The sequence below is a fragment of the Panthera tigris genome, chromosome B4, assembly GCF_018350195.1.
Source record: "Panthera tigris isolate Pti1 chromosome B4, P.tigris_Pti1_mat1.1, whole genome shotgun sequence".
NCBI lineage: Eukaryota > Metazoa > Chordata > Mammalia > Carnivora > Felidae > Panthera > Panthera tigris.
The window spans coordinates 130281133-130306088 of NC_056666.1; the positions used below are offsets into that span (position 1 = coordinate 130281133).

The 24956-nt window shown below is 58.0% G+C and overlaps 2 protein-coding genes, 1 long non-coding RNA gene, 1 other non-coding gene and 1 pseudogene across 11 annotated transcripts; 4 read left to right on the forward strand and 1 right to left on the reverse strand.

Moving 5' to 3' along the window:
- Nucleotides 1-454: 454 nt before the first annotated feature.
- LOC102963166 lies at nt 455-5341 on the reverse strand. 5 transcript variants are annotated; one of them, XR_006220245.1, is made up of 5 exons: nt 4956-5341; nt 3790-4174; nt 2811-3031; nt 1125-2171; nt 455-986 (listed from the first exon to the last, which is right to left on the reverse strand). It is a non-coding gene; the product is annotated as an uncharacterized LOC102963166 (long non-coding RNA). The 5 variants fall into 5 exon arrangements; XR_001511804.2 differs by having other exon boundaries at nt 1125-1325; nt 2041-3031; nt 4956-5338; XR_006220243.1 differs by having other exon boundaries at nt 1125-3031; nt 4956-5339.
- Nucleotides 2471-7354, forward strand: LGALS1 (galectin 1). 2 transcript variants are annotated; one of them, XM_042993231.1, is made up of 4 exons: nt 2471-2539; nt 5276-5355; nt 6695-6866; nt 7157-7354. In XM_042993231.1, the coding sequence occupies exons 1-4, from the start codon at nt 2525-2527 to the stop codon at nt 7301-7303; spliced, it is 414 nt and encodes a 137-aa protein (XP_042849165.1). In that variant the 5' UTR covers nt 2471-2524; the 3' UTR covers nt 7304-7354. The 2 variants fall into 2 exon arrangements, with proteins under 2 accessions (XP_042849165.1, XP_042849166.1); XM_042993232.1 differs by lacking the exon at nt 2471-2539 and adding an exon at nt 3935-4032.
- Nucleotides 7355-11974: 4620 nt separating this feature from the next.
- On the forward strand, nt 11975-18454 carry NOL12 (nucleolar protein 12). Of its 3 annotated transcripts, none has more exons than XM_007096406.2 (6): nt 11975-12114; nt 13464-13569; nt 13969-14017; nt 14562-14704; nt 15952-16049; nt 16471-18453. In XM_007096406.2, the coding sequence occupies exons 1-6, from the start codon at nt 12032-12034 to the stop codon at nt 16634-16636; spliced, it is 645 nt and encodes a 214-aa protein (XP_007096468.1). In that variant the 5' UTR covers nt 11975-12031; the 3' UTR covers nt 16637-18453. The 3 variants fall into 3 exon arrangements, with proteins under 3 accessions (XP_007096468.1, XP_042849167.1, XP_042849168.1); XM_042993233.1 differs by lacking the exon at nt 11975-12114 and adding an exon at nt 12266-12443 and having other exon boundaries at nt 16471-18454; XM_042993234.1 differs by lacking the exon at nt 11975-12114 and adding an exon at nt 12563-12648 and having other exon boundaries at nt 16471-18454.
- LOC122240672 lies at nt 15158-15287 on the forward strand. Its single transcript, XR_006220444.1, has one exon. It is a non-coding gene; the product is annotated as a small nucleolar RNA SNORA21 (small nucleolar RNA).
- Nucleotides 18455-21496: 3042 nt separating the features above from the next.
- Nucleotides 21497-21602, forward strand: LOC122240600 (annotated as a pseudogene).
- Nucleotides 21603-24956: the final 3354 nt, after the last annotated feature.

The following is a 24956-nucleotide window of genomic DNA, read 5'->3' on the forward strand; positions in this document are numbered from 1 at the left end:
GCCCTAGAGGGCTAATGAATGGCAGGGCCTCAACCCCACCCAGACCTCCTGGGAGAGGAGAGGTAGTTCCCCAAAGACGAGTGAGGGCCTGTAATCAGAAGGGGGACAGACACCAGGGGGGAAGGCAAAAGTGACAGGAGCCCACTGTGTGTGGGGAGGTGGCTGTCTGGGCAGCAGACGAAGGCAGGGAGGTAAGACGGATGGGCAAGGTAAGTGGGGGCTGGGAGAGTGCCTGAGCTTAGGGGGCATCCCCCCACCCTGCCACCGTCCCTTCTTCCCTTCATGGAGCAGGAGGAAACGATCACTGGTTTTTTACATTTATTTAGTTTTGAGAGAGAGAGTCCGAGCACAAGTGGGGGAGGGGCTGAGAGCGAAGGAGACACGGAACCTGAAGCAGGCTCCGGGCTCTGAGCCATCAGCACAGAGCCCGACGTGGGGCTCGAACCCACAAACCCGCAAGATCATGACCTGAGCCGAAGTCGGTCGCTTAACCGACTGAGCCACCCAGGCGCCCCGGAAAAGATCACTTTTTGAGGTCCAGGTATCCCGGGATCACGTTCTTTCCTTGGCTCCATAGACGGAAGTCACTTCAGCCCTAGCTCCCTGTGTGACCTTGGCCAAGTAGCCGGTCTCTTTGGGTGGCTTCTGCTCCATCCTTAAATGAGGGAGCAGATCAGGTGCAGAATCTCTGGGGTCGCTTCCTGCTGTGACTTCTAGGACTTCGGAGCCTGCTCTGGTCACCTCCACCATCCCCGGCTGGGCCAGTCAGGTTGGCTGAGGGGTGTGGATGGTGTTTCAATGCGTCTGGCAGCCCTCCCTGCCACTGCCGGCTGGAGGAGGGACTGGCTTCACATGGGCAGGGCAGGAGCGGGCAGGACAGGGCAGGAGTCGGCAGGCTGGGAAGGGCCGCGCTGGCCTGGGTCCCCGTCCAGAGGTGCTGAGCTCATTTCTAACAGCAGGAGCCAAGGTCCAGCCTATAGAGCTGCCTGTAGAATGGGGGAATATCCCAGAGAGTTCACTGCCCCTGCTGCAGAGCAGTGAGGGAGAAGGAGAGCCCCCCTGGTGGGGAGCCTTGGCCTTGAGGGTGCAGAAGAGAGAACTAATGTGGAGCCCCCCCACGTCACCTCTGTAATCCTGCAGCCAGTCAGTGAATGCTAACGTTCCCACTTTCCAGGCCTGGAAACAGGTTCGGCGAGGGTAAGGTCCTTGGCCGCAGTCACAGCCAGGCAGCCCCCAAATTAGGACTCGCCTCCCTTCTCCCGATTCTGACACCGGCTTCGTTCATTTCGGGGCCCGGAGCGGCTTCCCTGTGCGGTACATCCCAGCTGGCAAGCATCAGGCAGGGGGGAGGTGTAGATGAAATGAGATAATATATGAAAGCAAGGCGCCGGGCACAGGGCCCGGCAGATAAGCGGGTGCCATCGCTAGGAGGCCCCGAGGACTGGGCGGGAGCTCGGCACACACAGTGCACCTGGTCCCTGCCCCCACCCGGGAAAACCATGACCCGTGTTACAGGGGACACTGGAATCTGGAGGGACTCCCTGCTCCAGCATAGGCAGGCAGGGACTGTTGGGGGTAAGGTGGGGGTAAGAGGGAGACTTCCCAGAGGTGTTGACCCCAGAAAGGTAAGCTCAGCCTAGAAAGAGACAAGAGGGAAGCTAAAACCTTCTGAGATTGTGGGGGCGGGGGGGGAATCACCTATTTAGTGAAACAGACATGAATTCCACCCCGTAGTAACCTTGTGTAGGAGAGCAGGGTTTCACCTCCCCAGTTTACAGATGGGCAGACTGATTTGCCAGGATGCCCTGGGGGACGGCGTGGCAGGGCTGGGACCGGATTCCAGACTCCCCGGACTCCCAGAGGGGCCTTTCCGGAGGCCCGTTCCCCACGCCATGCCGATTCTCTACCAGCCCTCAGCTGGCCAGACCCTGGAGAATAAAGCAGCCCCTCGTCCAACAGCAAACGCTTCGTGGTGCTGGGCTTGTCTTCCAAGTTGGGGGAAGCAGGGGGGAAGCAGCTCTTGATGCCCTGGGAGCCCACCTGCTGGGCTGGGACAGCCAGCCCAGACCCACGCGACGCAGCCAGGAAAGGACTGTGCCGGAACCACCTCTGCTCCTCGGTCCAGGACTCCTCAAATGCCCCTATTGCTTGATCAGGCGGTGTCCGTGGCCCTTGGAGGGGAAGCACACAGGAAAGGCCTCGGAGCTGGCTCCGCCCACCCCCTCCCTGCATTGAGGTTTAGGAGAGGCCCTGGAGGAAAAACTGAAGCAGCTGTGGTTGGTTTCGGAGGCTTGGTCTCCGAGGGGTGATGGGCTCAGACAGGGGGCGGCCTGCGTCGAGGCCCAACGAGCCCCCCCTCTTCCCACTCCTCCTGTGCCAGGGGTGGGCTTCAGTCATCCGGAGGAAGGTGGGGTGGAGGGGGGGCAGCGGAGGGCCTGGCCTCCAGATGTGTGTCCCTCCTGGTCCACATCTTCGGTGCTGGCAATTTCAGAAGGGAGATGGCAATGCGGAGAAGGAGGTCCCAATGACAACCCTCCGAGTAAGTGCCCCACCTTGCCTAGTGCTCCCCATCCCCCTCTCTCCTCCTGGCTCCTGGGTATGAGGTGAGCACCCCTCCAATCCACCCTCAACTCTTGCTGCAGCGATCTTCCCTGTAACTCGTGTCTGTCCTCAATACTCACCTTCCCTACAACCTTCTGTGGCTCCCCAGCACCCTCAGTTAAAACAATGGCCAAGCCCCTTAAAGAGGCCCTTCATGATCCACGTACTGTTGGCCTCCCGGCCCCATGCCCCATCTTTCCCCAACGTACCCCAAACTCCAGCCATGCCCAGATGGTCACTGTTCCGGTCTGCGCCTTTGCTCATGCTGGAAAGCCAGGCCCTCCTTCTTCATCCGTCCTTCAAAACCCACCTTCTTCACACTCTGGACACTCTCCTCGGCACCACGGTGCTTGTTCATGACTTCCCTTAGAGCCAGCAACATGCTACTTACTCAGGTTCCTGGCCAGGTCCGGCCCCAGCAGTGTGCTACCTGAAAGCAGGGGCTGGATGGAGTTCACCTTTGACTCCTCACAGGCCAGCGTATAGTAGATGCTCAGTAAAATGTCTGCTAAATGACTAGAGAAAGAAAAGGCAGTGCCTAGCCTTGGAGAGACAGATGGGAAGCGAGCAGCAGGGGGGGGATGTTCACAGGGGGGACCCCAACCCTTCACGGCTCGGCCCATCCCGGGCCGCCTCCCAGGCCTGACTCTCAAGCCGGAGGCTGTCAGGCAGGGGCTTTTGGACGATCCCCAGCAGGCCCCTCAGGAGGCCTGAGGCCTGAGGCCTGAGCCCCGGAGGCAGCAGCGTCAGGCCTGGCACCCGGCCCAGCCTTCCTTTCTTCAGCGCTAGCGAGAAGCCTGAACAGCAGCCACAATCCCTGCTTCCGGGGGAGGCCCGGGTGGGGCCAGGGCCTTGTGGTTAATGGTCCTGGGCTCTCTGCAGAGGCCTTGCAGCGCGGCCACGCCCTGGTCCCTGCCAGGGCAGCCTCCAGAACCCCAATTCTAATTCCCTGAAGGACCCTGTATCCCCTCAGCCATCTTCTCTGGCTACCCCCGGAGCTCGGCCTGCTGGCCCTAGGCCCCCTTCCCGCCAACTCTCGTGCCTAACTCATCCTCAAACTATTTTCCATTGGCTTCCCCCAATCCCTGCCACAGCACAATTTTTTGGGTGGGGGGTGGGGAGGGATGAAGGAGAATGGGAGGTGGAGCCTGGACCCCGGGGGAGTGGTTAAAGAAGAAGGGGGTTTACCGCTCCGATTGGTCACCTCTGCTCCCGAAGGGCTTCAAAATTCCATTGACTCCGCCTCCAGTGGGGCCCCCTTCTCTGTCCTGACTTGCAATTGGTTGGGCGCCCAGGGGGGCGGGACTCACCGGAGTCTGGTCCAGTTAAAAGGGTGGGAGCGGCCCCGGGGGCCCATCTCTCTCCTAGCGTCTTGAGACCACTGGTGCCGCAGTCCGCAGGAACATCCTCCTGTCCTCAATCATGGCTTGCGTGAGTGCGGGGACCCCGCTCCAAGGCCCAGGGATGGCGTGGGGGCAGACAGAGGAGAGTAGGCGCAGATGATCTGGGTTCTAGTCCCCAGGGTGTGGCTTGGAACAAGGGCCTTCTTTCTTCTGGGCCTCAGTGGCCCCGTCTGTAAAATGGGGGTGGGCGCCATGGTCCCCAAAGGCCTTCTCTGGCTTCAGACTTATCTGAATTCCTTCAGGGTCTGACAGCACAGTTATTTCTGCCAAGGTTTGACATTTTGCAGCTCCCTGATAAGTGGGAGTCAGAAGGGTGTGGCCAACTGGTGGGGTAGGGAGGCACTTGAAGGACGCCCGAGCCGCTGTCCCTTTCCCCCTCCTCCACCCCAAAGAGCCTCCTGTCCCCTCCCCCTCCTGCAGCTGTCCCCAGTCGCTGGGCCAGGGCAGAGTCATCCTCTGCTCCAGAGAGCTCTGCAAAGTCGCCAGGATCTGAGACAGGCTGCCCGGGAGGGCGCCTGCCTGGGTTAGTGGGTGGAGGGTGGTTCTGTCCAGGCTAGTCGGGTGGGGGCTGGGTAACCCTCCCCGCCACTCCCCATGCTGGGAGACGGGTGCTAAGGGAGAGAGAAGGAGGCGAGCCTCTTCCACAGGCCCCGAGGGAAAGGGTTCACGGTTCTGGCAGAAGGAACCACTCATGCCGGTTAAGTTGTGCGCTCGATCTTGCTAGTGCTGAACCAGCCAGGCTGCTGACTCCGGCCGGTGGCCACTCTCCCTTCTGCAGAGGGGCCTGGCTGCGCCCCTTAGGGGTCTCTTCTCCAGCCCCTGCCCCTCTCTGCACCGAGGGGCTCGAAGGGGATGGTGGGGGATCGCCCAGCCCCGGGCTGTTTCCTTTCCAACCGAAGGGCAGACCTCTCCATCCCCCTTCCTTTGCCACCAAATCGCAGTGTCACTCACTCCGAGTCAGATTCTCTCCATCTATTAAACCAAGGGATGGAGCATAGCCACTCTGAATCCAAAATCCTCAAGCCGAACCGCAAAAACTTCAGATCTTGGCTTCTACGACCTCAGTCGTGTTACAGATAGGAAAAGGACCCGGTTGGGAGCAGGCACTTGCCCAGGACCACACCGAGAAAGAGTCTAGAACTTGCTACCGATTCCCCAGGCTTTCCGCAGGCCGGGTCTGAGGATCCCGGGCGGGGACGACTCCACCCCCGCCGCCCCACCCCCGGGCACTGCGTCCTCTAACCCGGCTGGTTGTGGTCTCGTCTTTGCAGGGTCTGGTCGCCAGCAACCTGAATCTCAAACCTGGCGAGTGCCTCAGAGTGCGGGGCGAGGTGGCCCCCGAAGCCAAGAGGTGAGGGGGTGCGGATTGGGGGGCGGGGGCAGGCGGCTTGGAGCCCGAGGGTCCGGCCCCGCGTCTGGCAGGGGCGTGGCCGGCCAGGCCCCGCCCCTCCCTCCGGCTGCGAGGGGGGGTTGTCGGCGGCGGCGTTTTCTGAGTGAGTCACTTCCTCCGCGGGGTCTGGACGCCCCCTGTATACTCGCCCCCTTCCCTCCCTGCCGGAGCCTCTTAAACTAAACCAGCTGCGGCCTCGTCATCTACCTTGGCTGGCCCTGCCCCCACGGTGCGCGCGAGCCAAGGCCGCGGGTGGGGGTGGGGGGGCCCGGGAGAGGGAACGAGGGGTGTCGCCCCGCCCTTGGCCCTCGGAGGTCCTTCTTTCCCGCGCTCTTCACTCACTCAACCTTTCGTCCCTCCGGTCCTTCCTTCATTCCTTCACGAGGCCAGCTGCCTAGTTTCTCAGCAGCCGTGTGACCTTGGACCAGTCCTCCAACCGCCCGAGCTTCAGTCTTACCCTATCACGGAGGGGGCAGGTGGTGGTGTGGAGGAGGTGAGATGCTGGCTCGCTCTCTCTCTCAGCGATGCTGGTGATGACCAGCGGACGTTAGAAAGAGCCGTACATTTCACGTGCATTGTCCATTTCATTCTTACCCCCACCCCCCACCCCCGGGGGCATTGCTATTGTCTCCACTCAGCAAATGTGTTATTGCTATTGTTATAATTTTTTTAAGTTTATTTATTTTGAGAGAGAGAAACAGTGTATGCAAGCGGGGGGGGGGGGGGAGGTTGGGGTGGGGAGGAGGAGGGAGAGAGAGAGAGAGAGAGAGAGAGAGAGAGAGAGAGAGAGAGAGAGAGAATGAGAATCCCAAGCAGGCTCTGCACTGTCAGCACGGAACCTGATGCGGGGCTGGAACCCATGAACCCGGTTATTGTTATTATGTGTTTATTTGCGCCATCGTTATTGAGCACCTACTGTGTGTCATCATGCTGGGCACCGGGAGTGCAGAGATATACCAGACAGGACACTTGCCCTCCCAGAGGTCACCTTCTGGAAGGAGTCCCCATCCTTGACCAAAGGGACACTAACGTCGGTGAGCGAGAGTCTTGGCCGTCAGCACAGCAAGACCCTTAGCGATCCTTCTTGTACTGCCGCCCACTGTGCAGATGAGGAGACTGAAATCCACAGAAGGCCAGGGACTTGCTCAAGGTCACACGGCAAGGAGGTGGCAGGGCCAGAACTAGAGTCCAGGTGTCTTGCCTCCCCGCTCAGTGATGGTGCACTGAGTGGCCCCGGCTGGTCAGTCTGAGGGGGCTGCAGCTGGCCGAGAAGGCCTCAATGCCCCCTGCTCCCCCCCAGCTTCGTGCTGAACCTGGGCAAAGACAAGGACAACCTGTGCCTGCACTTCAACCCTCGCTTTGAAGCGCACGGAGACGTCAACACCATCGTGTGTAATAGCAAGGACGCGGGGGCCTGGGGCGCCGAGCAGCGCGAGTCCGCCTTCCCCTTCCAGCCGGGGACGGTCGCCGAGGTGGGCTGGGGCCTGGGGGCAGTGGGCTGGGGCGGAGCTGGGTATACTGGCTAAACACCTAGGTCCCACCCTCCCCTCCCTCCTCTGCCCCAGTCCCCTCCCTCCCCTTGCTGCGTGATGGCCAATGAGCTGAGCGCCAGCCCCTCTCCCAGCCTCAGCAGCCCCGCCCAGGAAGTGGGGCTGCTGTTAGGGCTCCTTGAGGAAGTAGCTCTCCGAGGGCCCAGGACCTGCTGGCTATGACTGCCCAGCCCGGGCTCCACACCACTCACTGCCCTTCTCTGCCCCGCCAGGTGTGCATCTCCTTCGACCAGGCCGACCTGACCGTCAAGCTGCCAGATGGACACACATTCAAGTTCCCCAACCGCCTCAACCTGGAGGCCATCAGCTACCTGGCAGCCGATGGCGACTTCAAGATCAAGTGCATGGCCTTTGACTGAAGCCAGCCGGCTCATGGCCCCTAATAAAGGCAGCTGCCTGTCCTCTCCCTAGCCCAGCCTCGTGTCCTCGTGTGTGTGTGTGTGTGTGTGTGTGTGTGTGTGTGTGTGTGTGGAGGGGGGAGGGTGCGGGAAAGAGGGTTGCCACCAATTCCCCCAGGCTCCGCTCCTTTCTTCGATTCCATTCACCTCCTCGGTGCACACCTCTTAAGTGCCAGGGACATATTCCCCTGCAGGGACATCTTCCCCTGGGTCCCCAGGGCCAAACAGGGAACTCGGTGCATAGGAGGGGACTGGTGTCTGCTAAGTGAAACGCAGTCACAGTCCTCAAACAGCTCCGAACCCAGTGAGCCCCAGCACACAGTAGGTGCTCAAAAGATGCCGAATAAATGAAACCAGGGGGAAAGAGGCATGGACAGACCTATCCGTGCCATGGTTATCTGATAGCACAGGGGGAGGGGGCGGGACCAATCCCTGAGGCTCCCCTCATTGGCTTTCGTGGGCCAGAAAGAGATCTGGTTCAGAGTGTGGGGGCTACGAGCTGTGTGGCCTCGTGCATGTTAACTGACCTCTCTGAGCCTATCGGAGGGCTGTCCTGAAGATGAAATGATGTGTGAAGCAGGACAAGTTTAATGCCTGGCACAAGGTGGGGAGCAGTTTCCCATCCCTGCTGCACTACCTCGCGAGACATTCTTACCCGAATTTGAAGGGGAGGAAAGTGCTTCTGCATGATGACAGGACCCCTTGGCCTGCACCGGGCCCAGCTGAGCCCTGTGGGGCTCCCCAGGCATCCCAGCTTTGTGGGGCCCAGGCCACATACCCCAATGCTGGAGTGTAAGGGCAGCCAGGGTGCTAGTCTGGAAACTGCTGGTTCCGTGGCCCCGGGGCAGGACCCTCATCCCGACTCCGGGAAAGATGGGCTTGGGCAACGGGCCTTGGCCTTTTTTTTTTTTTTTTTTTTTCTTCTCTTTTTCCTAAGTTTATTTAGTTTTAGTAATCGCTACCCCCAATGTGAGACTTAAACTCCTGACCCTGAGATCAAGAGTCACATGCTCTTCGGACTGAGCCAGCCAGGCAGCCCCTGCTGGCCTGTTTCTGTAGAGGAGGAACTGGGGTGTGGAGGGACCATGCCAGCACCCCCGCCCCCGCAGACTTGCAGCTTAGCCTCCAGGCCCCCAGAGGCCTCCTGCAGGGCAGAGGAATTCGGGGAACTCACTCGGCCTGAGATGAGGTGTCCATGTGTCTCTCCTCTTATTGGAGAGACGTGTCCAAAGACGACACGTCTTCAAGACCCTCCAGGCTCTGTCACCCCAGAGGGCGGTGTTTAACCCAGCCCATCACACTTCCTTGTCACAAGCGATGGGATCTGAGCTGGTGGCCGGGCCACCCTGCAGACCGACCATTTCCCAGCACCTCTTCCTTCCTGCTCCCTGCCGCAGGACCCTACCTCCCTGAGAAACAGCCCCCAGAACCGAGCCAATGTTTTGGATGACTCAGGCTCAGGACCTCGGTGTGGGCTCCCCCCAAACCCTAGGGCACTATCTCCTGAGCTGTGTGTGTATGCGGGGTGGGGGTGGGGGGTTGGGGGGAAGGGCTGGCAAATTTCATTCTCCGGGCAGCGCTGGGTGTGGGACTCACAGTGGCACTTTTCCACCCCGAGACTTAGTTTCCCTATCTGTAAAATGGGAGTATTTGCACCTGAGCCCTTTTGGGTGGCTGATTCCCATCTCAGTGGGTCCCCTAGGGAGAACATCCCTATAAGACGGCCCCAGGAGGATGGCGTGCACACGCTGGGGTCTGCCACGAGCCACACCCCATCTCCGGGCTCTCCTGGGGCACCCGAGTGGCCGCCTGAAGGGAAACGGCTTTGGAAGTCTGGCTGTGGTGGGGCGCCCTCTGCTGGACAACGGAGAAAGTGTCTCTTGGACTGTCTTTTCCCGGGCCTCGGGGTTCAGCCCCACTGATGCTCCTTAGGCGGGCTGAACACCCACAATACACCAGGTCTGGGAGGCACTACAACGGGGCAGAGGAAAGCCCTGGGGCAGATAGGGAATGAAACCACTGGGTTTGGAGGAAGGAAACTGGGTTCAGAGTCAAACACGCCTGTGTTCAAACCCCAGCTCCATCACTGTGTGTCCTAGGACCGGTTGCTAGACCTCTCTGAACTCAGTTGCCTCATTACCGAATTGGAAAAATACTCGTATCCACCCTGTGGGATTGTTGCAAAGATTAGCTGAAATAATGTAGAGAAATGCATGGTGCCCGGCACCCAGTAGGTGCTCAGTAACCATAAAAATGATTTCAAAGGAGAAACCCATCCAAAGAGGGGTAGGTGTTTTAGACCATGAGCTGCCATAAAGGGCTCTCAAGTTTTGGAGTCTGGGTGGGGTACTAGGCCCTTGTCTCCTCTCCTGGGGCAAGGGGACCTGAAATGCCCTGGGAAGTGTGGAGTAACGGTGCCTGCCTGAGGTGGCAGGCTTCGCTCTGCACTGGAAGCTTCTGGACCCGAGGTCTCCCAGAGCTCCGCAGGGGCAGGCAGGCAGCAAGGGCTGGATGGGCTGCAAGAGCCAACCACCCAGAGCTCCCCACACAAGGTCCTGCAGAAGCAGCTGTCCCCTTCCTCGGTCCCTGTCTCTGTGTCAGGCTGGAAGTTCGGGGAGGACAGAGGTCAGGGAATGGCTCTGTACCCCACTTACTATTTGAGCCACTTTGGCCAAGGCACTTCCCCTGCCTGAGCTTCCGTTTCCTCACCTGTATAATAGGGGCGAGAGCAGCGTGCGAGGCATGTATTACTTATACACAAGTCACAGGGAGGTTGGCAAGGTCAACTGAGATAATCCACGGGAGGCCCCGAGAACATTCCTCAGCACAGAGGAAGACTGAACGGGTGGACCGTGGAGAGGGAAGGAGCCCAGGGAAGTTTATGATTTATCAAGTCCTGCGGCACTTTTCATCTATAGCCAGTCTGCTTGGGGCAGCGGAACCTGGTAAACAGCAGGCAGCAGCCCTGAGACCCAGTGCCGGGGATCCAGGAGGAAGCCCAGCATCGCTGGGGGCATCACCGGAGCCAGGGCAATGCTTCTACCCAGAGGGAGGGTACCAGGGGTGTTTTAGGGTGTGGCCACTGAGGGGCAAAAAGTCAGAAGGGCAAGTGTTCATCACCCTGAAGCCCCACCATTGGGGCAGTCCCCTGCTGTGCCCTGGGTTCGAGGATAACTTCCTCTCAGCACCCAGCATGGAACCCTTCAGGCAGAGCCCCCTTGTGAAATGGGTTCGACATTCACAGAGAGATGTACCCACTGTGTGTCTGGCTCCTTCCAAAACGCACGGTCAGGGTCCACATCTTGCCCTCCAGAGCGGGCACGCGAGCTCCTGGGGGAGGGATCCCTCAGGCCAGTGGCCCAGGGAGCTGGACCACGAGGCCACAGACTCAGGTTCAAGTCCCAGCTTGGACACAGAGTAGCCCTGTAACCTTGGACACGTTGCGTCTGCTGAAAGAACACATCTCTTCTCCGTGTGCCTGGCACACAGTAGGCACTCGATGCACGTGTGTTTACTTGCTCTCTGGGCTCCCGTTACTTGTCACAGGAGAAGGGGGCGGAGTCTTAAGGGCCTTTTATTCCTCTGATGTCCCTACTCTCAGCTAGTTCTGGGGTCACCTCCTCTGAGAAGCCCTCTGCACTGGAGGAGCCAACACTGAGCTCCTGCAGCCTCCTGTGCTTCTCCCTGCACTGTGACCCGGCACTGTGACCCTGCCAGACTGGCCAGTCTTTAAAAGCAAGGGTAGCAGCTTGTCTGCGGCACCCAGCACAGATGAACTGAGATAGGGGATTCAGGCATACAATCCTAGTTACTACAACGCCCCTGCAGGTGGTGTTCTACTGAACGCCTTCACATGCGTGCCCTCATTTTCAGTAGAGGATGTGCTGTCACACCCCCATGGCACACTCCGGGAAACTGACACACAGACAGGGGAGACGGCTTGTGTCGCAAACACGTGCAAGGCATGTCTTACTTACACACACTGTGACATAACTCACCTTTCCTCAGAATCGTGGTTCTCAAAGCGTGGTCCGTGGACCAGCAACCCCTGAGAACGTGTTAGCGATGCAGATTATGGGGCTCATTCTAGACCGGCTGAATCAGGAACTCAAAGCAGGTGCAAAGCCATTTGTGTTTCAGCAAGTCCTCTGGGGGATTCTGACGCAAGCCAAAGTTTGAAAACCACTGCCTTGCAATAGCCCTACAAAGTCACTGTAATTATCCCCATTTTACAAATAGGCCAACTGGGGCAAAGCAAAGGCAATTGGTCCAGAACCACAGCTGTACGTGCACGACCAGGGTTCTAATCCAGATAGTTTGGCCCCAGAAGTGTGCTCTTGGGAGACCACCAACGAGTTGACATCAGAATCAAAAGTAAGATCAGAAATATTTGGCCCGTTTACTAATATCTCCGTACTGAGCACCTACTGCACGCCGGCCACCGTGCTAGGCTCTGGAACCTCGCTTTCACTGTTGCTAGTCTACGAGACGGATTGGGGTTAGGAATCACGGAGGGGGAACGTCCAAAACGCAGGGCTGGGGAGGCCGACCCCGCGGCCCCTTTAAAAGGCGGGGCCTGAGGAACGGAACGACGGAGCCTAAGCGCGCGGCGCGCCCGAGAGGGTAAAAGCGGTACACCCGGAAGTGTCTTAGGCGTGCGGGCGGCGCGCTGCCGGAGGCCTCACCGCTATGGGCCGCAACAAGAAGAAGAAGCGAGATGGCGACGACCGGAGGCCGAGGCTCGTTCTCAGCTTCGACGAAGAAAAGCGGCGGTGAGTGCCAAGCCTGGAGCGGATCTCCTTCGGGCTGCCGGCCAAGGCCACGGCCTGGCCCGGGCGGCTTCCACTCACGCAGAGGTCCCTTCCGGCCCCTCCCTCTTGGCGTGGCCCGTTGCCCCCACCCCTCCCCCTTTCGACACCAACCCCCACTGCGGAATGGAAGCGGCCGCTACCGGCCCCCAGCGTGGGGAATGGAACCGCCCGCCCCGCCCTCTCGTCGCTCACTTTGCACCTTGCTCCTGCTGTGTGCTCTTCGGCTGGGAGCTGGCGGCTCGTAGCGGTGGCTTCGACCTCCCTAGGCCAGCCCAGCCGCCCCACACGCGGTAGACTCAGCTGTTGGTGATGAGTGATGAGTGAATGAGATGAGAGTGGCTCAAGTTCACGTATTCACTCGTCAAGACGTGTGCTGAGCTCCTTCGGTGTGTGTGCCAGCCTGATCGCAGGACCCCTGAGTTGGACCCCTGAGCCTCAGCGTCCAGTCCGTCAGATGCTATCCATTCAGAGTGCCACTTTGGCATATGGTAGCGGGTCAGCGAAAAACCTAGTGTTGGGCCCCGGAACATTTGGGGATGGTGCAGCCAGCACTAGAGAGATGAGAAGGAGCCAAGATCAGATAGGAGAGGGGAATGCTGGAGCATCGTCAGGATACACAGGGTGGCGTCAACAGGCCCTACAGTTGGGTCCAGGGGGCAGGTGTCCTGGGCAAATGTGCCAGTCGGGTGGAAAGTTTGCAGATGTCTGGATGAGGGTGGCCTTAAAAGTGGCCTTGCTAAGGGGGCTCCTGGGTGGCTCAGTCGGTTAAGTGTCCGACTTCAGCTCACGGTTCGTGAGTTTGAGCCCCACGTCAGGCTCTGGGCCGACAGCTCGAGCCTGGAGCCTGCTTTGGATTCTGTGTCTCCCTCTTTCTCTGCCCTTCCCCCATTCACACTCTGTCTGTCTCTCTCAAAAATGAATAAACAAAAAAAAAAAAAATTAAAAGTGGCCTTGCTAGAAATGGCTTAATCCCCTGGGTAATGGAATTTGGCAATGTAGAAGGGCCCCCACTGGCCTTGTTGCTTGAAGTCGAGAGCCTTGGAGGGTGGTGGGTGGAAAGAGGCAGCATCTCCCTCTTTTTCCTAAACTTACACTCTCTATGACCTTTCGCAAGTGACCTAGCCTCTCTGTGCCTCAGTGTCCCCATCTGTAAACGGGGAATTGGTACCTGCTTACAAGTTGTGAGGAATACGCGAGTTAAACCCGTGTTAATTTTCGGAGCAGTACAGAAGTAGTGGTTTTTCTCTCCCTGGAGTGAGCCTTCCTTTCCTTGTGTCCCCTCCTGACTCTCCCTTGCCTCTTTCCGGTAGGGAGTACCTGACCGGCTTCCATAAGCGGAAGGTAGAGCGGAAGAAGGCAGCCATTGAGGAGATCAAGCATCGGCTCAAGGAGGAGCAGAAGAAACTCCGGGAGGAGGTGCAGGGGGAGGAGGAAGGGGACTAGGGAGACAGAGAGAGAGAGTGTGTGTGTGTGTGTGTATGTATGTGTGTGTATATACATATATATATATATATCTGAATATATATGTATCTGAATATATCTATATCTATATCTGACTCCCAAGGGATTTACAGCCTTGGTTAGCCTTAATAGGGGTATCTGCAGGAATGAGGGGAGGTGTGGGCAGGCCTGGGGAGCAGTTTGTACAGGTAGAATCATGGTGGGCCCAGGTCTGGGGAAGGTTCAGGATGGAATCTCCTAGTGTTTCATCCCGAGCCACACATGGTCTCACTCACCCTGGAGGGGAGCAGTGCTCTTGCCTGGGGTTGGCCGGAGAGGCCATACTCACTGTATTCCCTTCCCTTTTGGCTTTAGCGCCATCAGGAGTACTTGAAGATGCTGGCAGAGAGAGAGGAGGCTCTGGGTAAGTCCCAGCTTTCCCCGGACCTGGAGAACAGCTAACAGGCCTAGGCTTTTTTTTTTTTTTTTTTTTAATCCTTTGGTGGGTGAAAGGGGAGAGGTGTGGGGGCTGCACAGAAGCCAACTGCCCTAGCTCTAGGCATCTTGGTGGTGACCTGGGGGTCACGGGTGGTGTTCAGGGACGTCTAAATGTGAGTGGATCAGAGACGAGGAGGACAGACATCTTGGTAAAGCGATTCCTTAGCAGAAAGCCCAGTTTCTGAGGCCTGGAGGGACTAGGGGTAGAGGGAATGGGCAGCAGCAGCTGCTGGGGTCACATCGGGTTTGTCCTAGATGAGAACCAGATGGTCTGAGGTCCCCCTGGAGCATCAAGGGAGGAGTTGAATCACTTACATTTGTCCACAGGCCAGGCTCTGGAGCCGGTGGCTTCCCTGGACACTCTCCCATAGAGTAGCGGGGGCCGCTGCGCTCCAGGGCTGGGAGGGGGGTTAGAATCTGGTCACTTGTGCTATGAGGCTGCGACCCGCTTCTTTGCCCACCTTGCACAGAGGAGGCAGACGAACTGGACAGGTTGGTGACAGCAAAGACAGAGTCGGTGCAGTATGACCATCCCAACCACACGGTCACCGTGACCACCATCAGCGACCTGGACCTCTCGGGGGCCCGCCTGCTTGGACTGCCCCCACCCGAGGTGGGTATAACTTCCGGCCCCAGGAGGGAAGGGGCCCAGGTGCAGACCGGCTTGTCGGGGTTGCTAAGTGCTGGCCCATGTCCTGGGGATTGCAATGCCGGGGGCTCTCTCCCTGCTGGGCGCTCGTTAGAGCCCAGACCAAATCCCTGACCCTGGGGCTTCCAGAAGCCAGTTCCATGCCTGAGTGGCTGTGGGAGCGTGGGCAGGTGTCTGCCTTGCCAGCTTTCCTTTCTGCCCCAGTAAGTGGGGGGGGGGGGGGGGTGTCACTGGTGATAGCGCCTGTCTTGTGGCGGTTGCCGTGAGTGTAAAAGCGGTTAATCCGAGAGAAGCACCTAAGATCGCCGTTTATTGTGGTCACTCCGCTGCACGGTAGCAGTCACACGGAAGTTGTCAGGCTTTGAGCTGGGAGGTGTTAGCAGGTTGCGACCAACATCAAAAAAAAAAAAGGATCCCCCTCTTTTAAAAGCACTCAGCGCGCCTTGACTAATGACGCACCGAGCCGTCACTGAAGGGCGGACTGAAAAACGCTGCTTTTGGGTGAAGCGGCAGCGTGTCGTGTTCCGCTTCCGTTGGTGTCACAGGCTGTTCGCCTCGGCAGGGGCGGGGGCACCGACTGCTGGGGGTGTGAGCGAAGGGAGAGGCTTGGGAAGTGACAAGGAGATGCTACGCGGGCGGACCGGCCTCAGCTCTCGACAAATAAATACAAGTGAACAATTAAAGAAAAGGAAAGAGAGAACGTCATTGAAAACATTAAAAAGCCTCCCAGTTAAGTGTCATCTGAGACGTTTATTTCCGGCTGAAGTTGTGTCTCCCTGGTTGTGTGGGCCTTTCCCGGAAATACCTGTACGTACATGGTTACGAGGCAAACCACACTTCCTGTCACGGGTTCACGTGTCCTTAAGTCCTGAGCTGCTGCCTTGTCACGCCCTCAGTGGTCTCGCCCTCACCTTCTGTTTTGTGCTCATTCTTCCGCACAGTCCTCCCGGCCTCCGCTTACGGTGGACGGTCAGACGTTCACAGGTGAAAGAACTCGAAAACTGGGGGTGAGGCTCTGAGACACAGCTCTTCCCCGTGTGATCCCCGCTTTGGGGGCACACGTGGCTTTTCCACCCGCGGCCTTCTCCGAGCCCCCGAGCCGGGCCTCGAAGCGGCAGGCCATGCCCTCGCGTGACAGAGCCGTGACTGCTCGGGGTCAGGCTTCCCGACCTGCCACTCTGTGTGACAGTCCTTGTCCTGTGCTTCTTTAGCAAGCGGCCGGGCACGGGTCCGAGGAAGAGGCGTCATCCACGGAGAAGCTGACCAGAGCCTTACCCAGGAAGTCCAGAGATCCCCTCCTGTCCCAGCGGTGAGCCCTGGCCTGTCCTCCCCTATGACACTGCTCCCTCGTGGCTGACAGTGGTGGCCGCGCCTGTGGAGTCGCCTCTCGCTGGCCTGTGGCGGGTGGCACGGAGCAGGTGTGGAGCCTGGAGCAGCCTCTCTGCTTTGCCTGTTGAGGAGTCCCTCCCTCCTTACCGTCCCCCACCTCCACTCCTTGACAATGGCCAGCCCTGGGTGCCTTCGGTGCCTGGGGTAAAGGCCTTTTCATGAGCTGAGGAGCTGGCAGGGCCTCTGGGGTCAGAGCCGGCTGCCTTTGGCATGCGTGTGGTTCTCCCGGCACTCAAGGCCTGTTCCGACGTCCTCCGGGAGCCGGGCAATCAGTCACCCCGCCACCCGGCCTCCCACCCATGCCTCGTTCCCAGCCTCACCAGCCTTGCACCCTCCTACAGGATCTCCGCTCTCACGGCTTCGCTGCATGCACACAGTCGCAAAAAGGGCAAGAGGAAACATCCCCGGCGGGCCCAAGACTCCACCAAGAAGCCCCCGAGTGCTACCCGTACGAGCAAGACCCAGCGCCGCCGGCTGACGGGCAAAGCCCGGCACAGCGGAGAGTGAGCCCCGAGAACCAGGCCACGCCCCAGCCTGGGCTGTCAGGGGCCGTCCTGTCTCCGCCTGGCGGTCCCAGGAACCCAGCACTGCGGGGGTGACTCTGCGGCCCCGGCTTGGGAGGCAGTTCCTCTGTGGCCCAGAGCTTGGACGCTGGAAGGGGGCAGGCAGCTGAGGAGCTGGCTTCCCTCAGGAGGAGACTTCAGAGCCAAGTCGGGGGCATCTTACTTAGTGGGAAGGCTTCCCACCGAGCCGTCCTCGGATTTGTGAAGCTAAGTGCCCCTGTGGTCTGTTTGTCCCTGACCCTGGTGCCACGTGCCCAGGGCAGGCTTGTGAGGGGGTGGAACCTGTCGGGGAAGTGGGTCCGTCCTCACTGTCCAGCAGTCTTCCCCGTGGGGGTGAAAAGGTCGTGTTGGGTCTGGGCCCCCTCACCCGGGCTCCAGGCCAGCATAACCACTGCTAGGGTCCGGAGTCGTCCTGCTGCTCTGCGAAGCGGGCCGCCGAGGCAGGTGGCTGAGCGTTGCCAGCCTCTGCCCGTTACCGGCTGAGGCTGTGGGTCCGTCCCTTCTCCGTGGCTTCCTTGGTCCCCTCAGCTGAAATCGAAGTGCTGGAAGCAGATGAGTTCCAGAGCATTCCCCAGCCCCAAACTTGGGCATCCTCCCCAGGCTTCCAGCAGCTCGCGGAGAGACACCGATCAAGGCGTGATTAACCCCTTTTAAAGAGAATGTGTCTCGACTCACTCGAAAGCGTGGCGGTTCCCAGGCAGACCCCTCAGGAGGCCAGCGGGTGTTCTGCAAGGCTGCTGGGTTTTCACGCCCCCCGTCCCTTCCTTGTCCCCGCTTGTGAGTGAGCCGCCTGACCCCCCCCGTCCCCTGACCGAGCAGGGTGGAATCCTGCCTGCAGCAGGTAGATAGATGTACGGTGAGGACCACCGGAGCACCTGTCGAGGAACCCTGTGAGCCGCCACCACCCTCTGCCGCTCGCTGGCTCCTGGGATTCTGGCGCGGAGCACAGGACCTGTGACCTGGCTCTTCAGCCCCTTCCACCTGCTCTCTCTGCTGCTTCCCGGTTCTCGGGGGTGGGGTGACTCCCTCCGCCCAGCCGACTCCACCCTGGGCAGAGGGTGGGGCCCGCCAGCTCTCCAGGTGGTTCTAGCGCTCAACCCAGGGCAGCGAGCGTGAGCCTGGCCCTCACAGGCCTCCGGGAGCAGAACAACACCCCGGGTCCGAGGGATTTGTGCACGCAGCAGGGCTCGGGTTCAGATCCTGGCTCGGCCCCTTGGCCTCCGCGTGAGCCTCGCCGTGCTGACCTCTCTGGGTCTGTTGCCATGCGTAAGATGGCAAGACACCTACCTCTTAGGGCTGCCCTGGGGCTGAAAGGAGCCACTTCCCAGGTGCACCTGCAGGGTGCCTACGGCTGCCGCTGAGACATCTGACCCACGTCTCGTCTCCCATCCCCAGAGACACGGGGTCACTCACCACCCACATCTACGGTTTGTGCCGTTTACAAGTATTAAATTCTCAGCCACTCTCTCCTGTGTGTGACATCAGTTCCTCCAGCAGACCGAGGAATTTGAGTCAGCGATTTTGCCAGTCTTGGGACCAGAAGTGGTGGAATCAGAACCCTCTGGAGAACTTGTCTTTTCTCCCTGGAGCCCCTCCAGCCTCCACACCTGGATTTTTTCCTCTCGCCGCCGTCCCGTTGTGTGGCCTCCCGGGCTTGGGGCTTCCGGGAGCTTTATAAAGAAGGACTGGGTTTAGCTGCATATAATATGAAGCAAAATTTAAAAATAACTGGCTTACTTGAGAGGAGCTTACCAGGGAAGTAACTAGCCGGGGGGCCGGGATGGCAGACTTTTTAGCCTTTTGTGCTATTTTTTTTTTTTAATGTTTGTTTATTTTTGAGAGACAGAGCACAAGTGGGGGAGGGGCAGAGAGAGGGAGACAGAATCCGAAGCAGGCTCCAGGCTCCAACCTGCCAGCACAGAGCCCGACGCGGGGCTCGAACTCGTGAACCGCGAGATCATGACCTGAGCCGAAGTCGGACGCTCAACCGACTGAGCCCCCCAGGTGCCCCTGTTTTGTGCAATTTTTAACACCTGGCTTCCACCTCGTGGTCCAAGATGGCTGCTTGAGCCTCAGCCATCACACCTGCCTTTCAGCCAGCAGGTGGGAGGATGGATTGAGGAGCATGCCCCTCCTCCTTGTAAGAACCTTTGACGCTTGTCAAGTGCCATTAGTCCAGCAGAAGGCAAAGACGGGGCAGGAGGAAGAGAGCGGACTGCGGTCCTTTCTGGAGAACTATGTTCCCAAATAAGAATTGAGGCTTGTGCTACTATGGGGAGAGTCGGTATTGGGGTACAAGCAGTGGGGTCTCCCCCGGGAGCTGAACATACGAGGAAAGGGCTGTCGGGAGGGGATCCAACCCTATGGAACTAGAGCCACAGCAGATGCTTTTCTGTTCCTCGGCGACTGCACTGAGCTTCCCCGACATGTCAGGCCTGTGCTAGGAGGAGCAAGGCCATCCGCTCAGCAGAGGACAGGCTCTCCCGGTAGGTTGTGTTTTGGGGTGGTTGAGCCCCCCCCCAGGGGGACGCGTGGGCAGGCCTGGTGGAGCTACCTGCCTGGGGGGCAACCACGGAGGAGACGGTTCCGGGCGGGGGAAACCTCTGCTCTCATCCTCTCCAGAGCCCCCCGGAGCCTCATCGGCTCGAAGCCCCCCGGGTTGGACTGTCAATGGCTCCGGCAGGGGCTTCCCAGCTTCTGAGCTGAAGACCTCACTGCCTTGTTCAGTTGTGAGCGGGTCCCGCGTGACAAACGTCCTCCGGGTTTTGAGCCGACATCTGCCTCTTCCAGATGTGGTAGGCGCCCTTTAGAAGTTCACGGACTGCTCACAGCCTCTCTTGCTCTGTTCTGAGCCACCTCCTCCGGGAAGCCTTCCCTGACCCCTCCTCCAGCCCCAGGAATTAATCCTTTTCCCATGTGGGCTGCAGTGACACTTGGTGTTGCCTCCTTTCAAACACTGAACACATTGTAACCTGGTTATGTCTGTTTCCCAACCCCCTCGCAGGCTGACCATAAGCCCCCTAGTGAGAAGTTGTGTCCAAAGTTGTGTCCGTAATTGCTGTGTTTCTCCTCCTGGCCCAGGGCCCCTCTCACTGTGGGTCCTCAACCAATCCTGGCTGCATCACATGGGACCCAATTCCCCCTCCCCACAGGTGCTCCCAGTAACTCTCTGTTCTAGAATTTTCTGGCCCCAGTTTGCAAGTTTCTGTTTGCCTGTCTGCAAGTTTCTGAATCTGTTTTCCTCCTTCCCATCGCCACATCCATCTCTCCTGGGGCCCGGGTGAAACAAACCTTCCCCGTCCAATGAACTTTGCCCTCTCCCTTGCACCCTAGTCAGCAGGATTGCCAAACAACAACCAAAAAACAAAGAGGCTGGGAAAGCAATTTATCAAGCCCTTCTCTTGTGTCAGACGGTTACATTATTAACTCAGAACAGCACTGTGAGCGGATATTAGCTCCATTTGACGGGTGAGAAAACTGAGTCTCCAGGTACATAATGTCAGAGGTTACACGTCATGGCTAAGAAGACACAGTCACTGCATCCCAGGGAGGGGGCAGACACATGGGAGTCCCTCTGGAGGTCAGAGGTTCAGCAAAGTATTAGAGGGCCCAGAGGGGCACAGAGCAGAGACAGGTGACCCTTGACCTGAATCTTGAGGGACGATTTGGACTGGCCAGGCGGCTGCGGGAGGGGATGAGCTGGCAGGTGGGGGGCAGCCAGGGCTGAGCTAAGGATCTGGACCCTTAGCTTGCAGACACTGGGACCCCCCTGAGGTGGGGTTGGGGGGTTGGCAGGGGAAAGTCGGGGTCAGTGATTGTTTTAGAGACATCCCCCCCCCCCCCCAGCCCAGTGGCAGCGTGGATGGTGCACTGGGTGTACTGGAGGCTCCAGGACCCTGTTGTCATTCCGTGAGAGGCAGGGAGGCCCTCCTCTCAGGCAGGTGTCCATTCACTCCCTCCCCAAGCATTTACTAAGCACTAAGAAGTCCCAGCCGCTGGGGATCCACTGGTGAGCAGGAGAGGGCAGTCCCTGCCCACGGTCGACTCGTGGCTCACAAGCTATAGCTGTGGGGACCAAATGGAGAAGACTAGAGGAGAGGTATTAGTAGCATTTATTGAGCACTCACTGTATACCAGCCACTCTACCTGGTTTCACTCACTGAGCTCTCACAGTAACCCCACGGTCTAGGCAATGCCATTAAGCCCATTTTGCAGTTGAGGCACACTGAGGCGGCCCCCTCGTGAAGCAAGCCATACTCTCGATACAGACACGAATACTGACCCATTGGCTGAACAAGCCGCGTCTTCCCTTCCAGGGGCGCACTCACATGGTCCACAACACGAAAGACACCCTAGGAGCCATGTGAGTCTTGTACGAGATCTCAGCTCAGCACAGTGAGCCCTTTTCTTAAGGCCGGGGAAGCAGGGAGGGCTTCCCGGAGGGCGTGCCATTTCAACTATCACTAAGGGAATAAAAAACCTATCTGTGAGGGGTGCCCGGGAGGCTCAGTGGGTTAAACGTCTGACTTCAGGTCATGATCTCGTGGTTCCTGAGTTTGAGCCCCACATCAGGCTCTGGGCTGTCAGCATAGAACCCCTTTGGATTCTCTGTTCCCCTCTCTCTGTGCCCCTCCCCTACTTGTTCCCCCCTACCCCCACCCCCCACCCTCTCTTTCTCAAAATAAATACACTTAAAGGAAAATCTATCTGTGATTTACCAGTTCAGGAACACTGCATATTAGCTTGGTCTGACTCACAGAGTATTTAAAAACAATTTGACTTAAAGAAACAAACAATTTGACTTATACTCTGGTTTCTCTTCAGATCCTAGAAGTCTTTTGCCCTTGACTAAAGATCTCTGTGAAGAGGAACAAATCTGAGTGTTTACCCAATTTTTTGAGGCAAAAACCAAACCAAAACCAAAACAATTTGACTTAGCCATATTTTAAGATGTTGAGATTTCATGCAGAAGTTCAGGTTTCTGGCTTCTTCAGTAAAAGTAAGCCTGGCTGCAATTTACAAAAAAAAAAAAAAAAAAAAAAGGGGGTGGTGGTGGGCAGGAGCCTGGGTGGCTCAGTCAGTTAAGCGTCTGATTTTGGCTCAGGTCATGATCTCGCGGTCCATGAGTTCAAACCCCACATCAGGCTCTGGGCTGACAGCTCGGAGCCTGCTCGGATTCTGTGTCTCCCTCTCTCTCTCTGCCCCTTCCCCACTCACTTTCTCTCTCTCTCTCTCTCTCTCTCTCTCTCTCAAAAATAAACATTAAAAAAAAAAAAGTTTAAAAATTTTAATTAAAAAAAAGAAAAGAGAAAAGTAAGCCCGGCCGCCCTGATCACCACTTCCCAGGTGGCCATGGGCTGGAGCCAGCCCTGATGACCCCATTAGAGACTGCGGCCTTCCTGCTTCTGCTCTACTGGGCCACGCCCCCTGCATCACTACCGCGCCTGCCCGGAGCACATGATCCTCCGAGGTTAGGATGACCATTCCCACAGGAGAGTGAGGAAGCCAAGGTCAAGGTCAGAGGGGTGGAGTGGGTCTAGTAATGTCAGGGGTGGTTCAGCTACCCCAGACCTCTGGGAGAGCGGATCCCAGCCACAGGGAACAGCATGAGCAAAGACAGAGACGAGCAGGCACAGACAGATTCTTCAGGGAGCAGAAAGGGGATTGTGAGGCTGAGATATAATGGTGACAGTGGGGACGAGCGCTGCCCTGGCTGCCGTTGCGCCCTTAACCCTGAGCCATCTGAGCCATCCCACAGGACTCTGGGACTGTGTTTTTTAGACCAGGCTCCGTCGTCAAGTAACTGAGTGGCTTTGGGCAACTTGCTTAAGCCGCTTCAGCCTTGAGTTTGACTCCTATGAAACGGGGATGGTGACAGCTGCCCTTCTCATCACAGGGAGGTGCTGGGAGAAACCCCATCCTGTATGCAGACAGGTCAGCTTTGCCCCCTTGGGAAAAGGAGGGGCTGTTACTACTTAGATGATTAAAAGCCCCGCTTTGGGCCTCAATCACTCTTAGAGCCACGGCCCCCTCCAAGAGTGGGGCTTCTTTCAAGAGTCCCCGGGGTTCCCTGGCCTCCTCCTCCTGCCTCCTGTCCAGTTATCTCTCCTTCAGGACCCTGGCTTCTGCCCACCCTCCTACCATCTTCTCCTGCCCTCCAGGGGCCCAGCCAGGCAGCTCCAGAGCTAGGGAGGGCGCTCGGGACAAACCTGTCCTGCCCCAGGACTTTTCCCCTCCTCCCTCCCTCGCTCTACTCTCTACTCCAGCCTCCACACGCTGTCCCCTCAGCCAGTCTGTTCTTCCCCAGGGCCTGCAGGCTCACTCTCTCTTTTCCAGGCCTTTGCTCAGATGTCACAGGTCAGAGAGGCTTTCCTGACCACCTTATTTCAGATGTAATGCCCTCCCACACCAGCCCCTTCCCGGCTTCATTTTTCTCCTTGGCACCTCTCACCAGCCTACCTACTCCATATATTGTTTATTTATCTTGTTTAGGGTCTGTTGCTCTCCACTGCAGTGTAAAGCACCAAGAAAGCAGAAGATTCAATCTTTTCTTTGCTAAGTATCCTCAGCACCGCCTACCTACAAGGTAGGGGCTCCGTTGAGTATTTCATGAATTGAATTGTCAGGAGTGCGACCGTGAGTTAGCTCCAGGTTTTATTGTTTGGTGGCGGAGGGGGGCTAAAGACCCCGGGGCCCTGTCCTGAGCTTCAGACTCACACCAGATGTCTAACCCACCCCAGGCTCAGAGTGGTCAAGTAACTTTCTCAAGAGCACACAGCCAAGAGTCGCTAGAGTCGGATATTGACCATCGGTCTCCCTGCTCTCTGTGTTGCTCGCAGTAATGGGGATCAAGCTGAAAACTCGTGATCCTTGTTACTAAACTATGTTTTCACCCATTCCATCCTGGGTCAGGATGCCCTAGTTCAGGGGCTATCTCTTCCATGGGTCAATGGGCTTCTCATCTCAGAAGGAGGCACATTTTATTCATGTTACCCTCTCCCCAGTGCCCAGCACAGGTACATGTGAATGTCCGAGTGAATTAGTGAATGAAGATGTTCTGTGGTGTCAGAGGACGTCAGGCACACCAGGGTTTTAGTCTTGGCTCTGCCTCTGACTAGCCGTGTGACACTGGTAAGTTAATTGTCCTTAGTTGCTGTGAAATGAGGATCTTGGTACTTAGCCCTTTGGGTTACTGTGTCCTGATGAATGTAAAGATTCTGGAATAGGAGCTGGCACATAGTGCAAAATAAATATTAGCTTAAAAGGGGGAGGGGGGAGATTAAAAAAAAGAGAGAGTTGTGCATTTTGTAAGTGAGTTCTACGTCAGTGGAAGCGAGCAGATGGAGGCTGAAAACGCCTGGGCGTTTCATTTCGTCCCCACAGGTACTACTACCCTTCCCATTTTACAGGTAAGAAAAGTGAGGCACAGAGAATTTAAGTCTTCTAGCCCGACATCTGGGTCAAGACCAGCCTAGGGAACTGTAGAGGGGATGCATCGACGGGAAAGAGGTCAGAGGGAGGCAGCCCTGCCAAGTGCCAGCCCTCTGATGGGCCCCCTGGGAACCCAGACCCAGCAGCTCGGGCTAAACGTGCGGCCGGTCCCGCGCTCGGAGGCTTCTGGGCGCCGCCCGCCTCCGCCCCGCCCCTTGCCCTCGGGTGGTCCAATCTCACAGCCCTTATGTAAATGAGGTGCCTAGAGAGAACCTATGCGCGAGCGGCAGGGGAGTGGTCTTCGTCCACCTCCCGGGCAACGTTCTGATTCATTGTTAAAATAGGAGCTGTGACCCCGGCATCCCACCCGGGCACCTCCTGTGCGTGGAAACCCGAGCCGAGGTCAGTAGTACTGCGCTGCGGAAGCGGGGGAGGGGAGCGGGGAGAGGAGGCCGGTGGGGTAAGGGAGAGAGGGGCGAGGCATACGGAGAGGGACTGGCTGACCCGCTGGAGAGGTCCAGGAGTCCATTCTCCGGGTGGGGCATGAGTGTCCGCTGAAGGTTTCCCATTGTTACAGCCACACCTAATGTGCATTTTTGAGCATTCTGCCAGTTGGTTGGGAATAAGGAGGAGGAGGAAGCGGGAGCAGTGAGGGGCACACGGAACAGAGCCCCCATCCGCCCCCAGGAAGATGAGCGGCGTATTCCTTCTCAGGCGATGCTCCTTTATATGGCCAGACCAGGAAAGAACCGCCCAAGCTGGGCGGAACCGGTTCGCGCCCCCTCCACCACTGGGGCAAGGGACGTCTCCGGGAGATGATGGCCCAAGAAGGA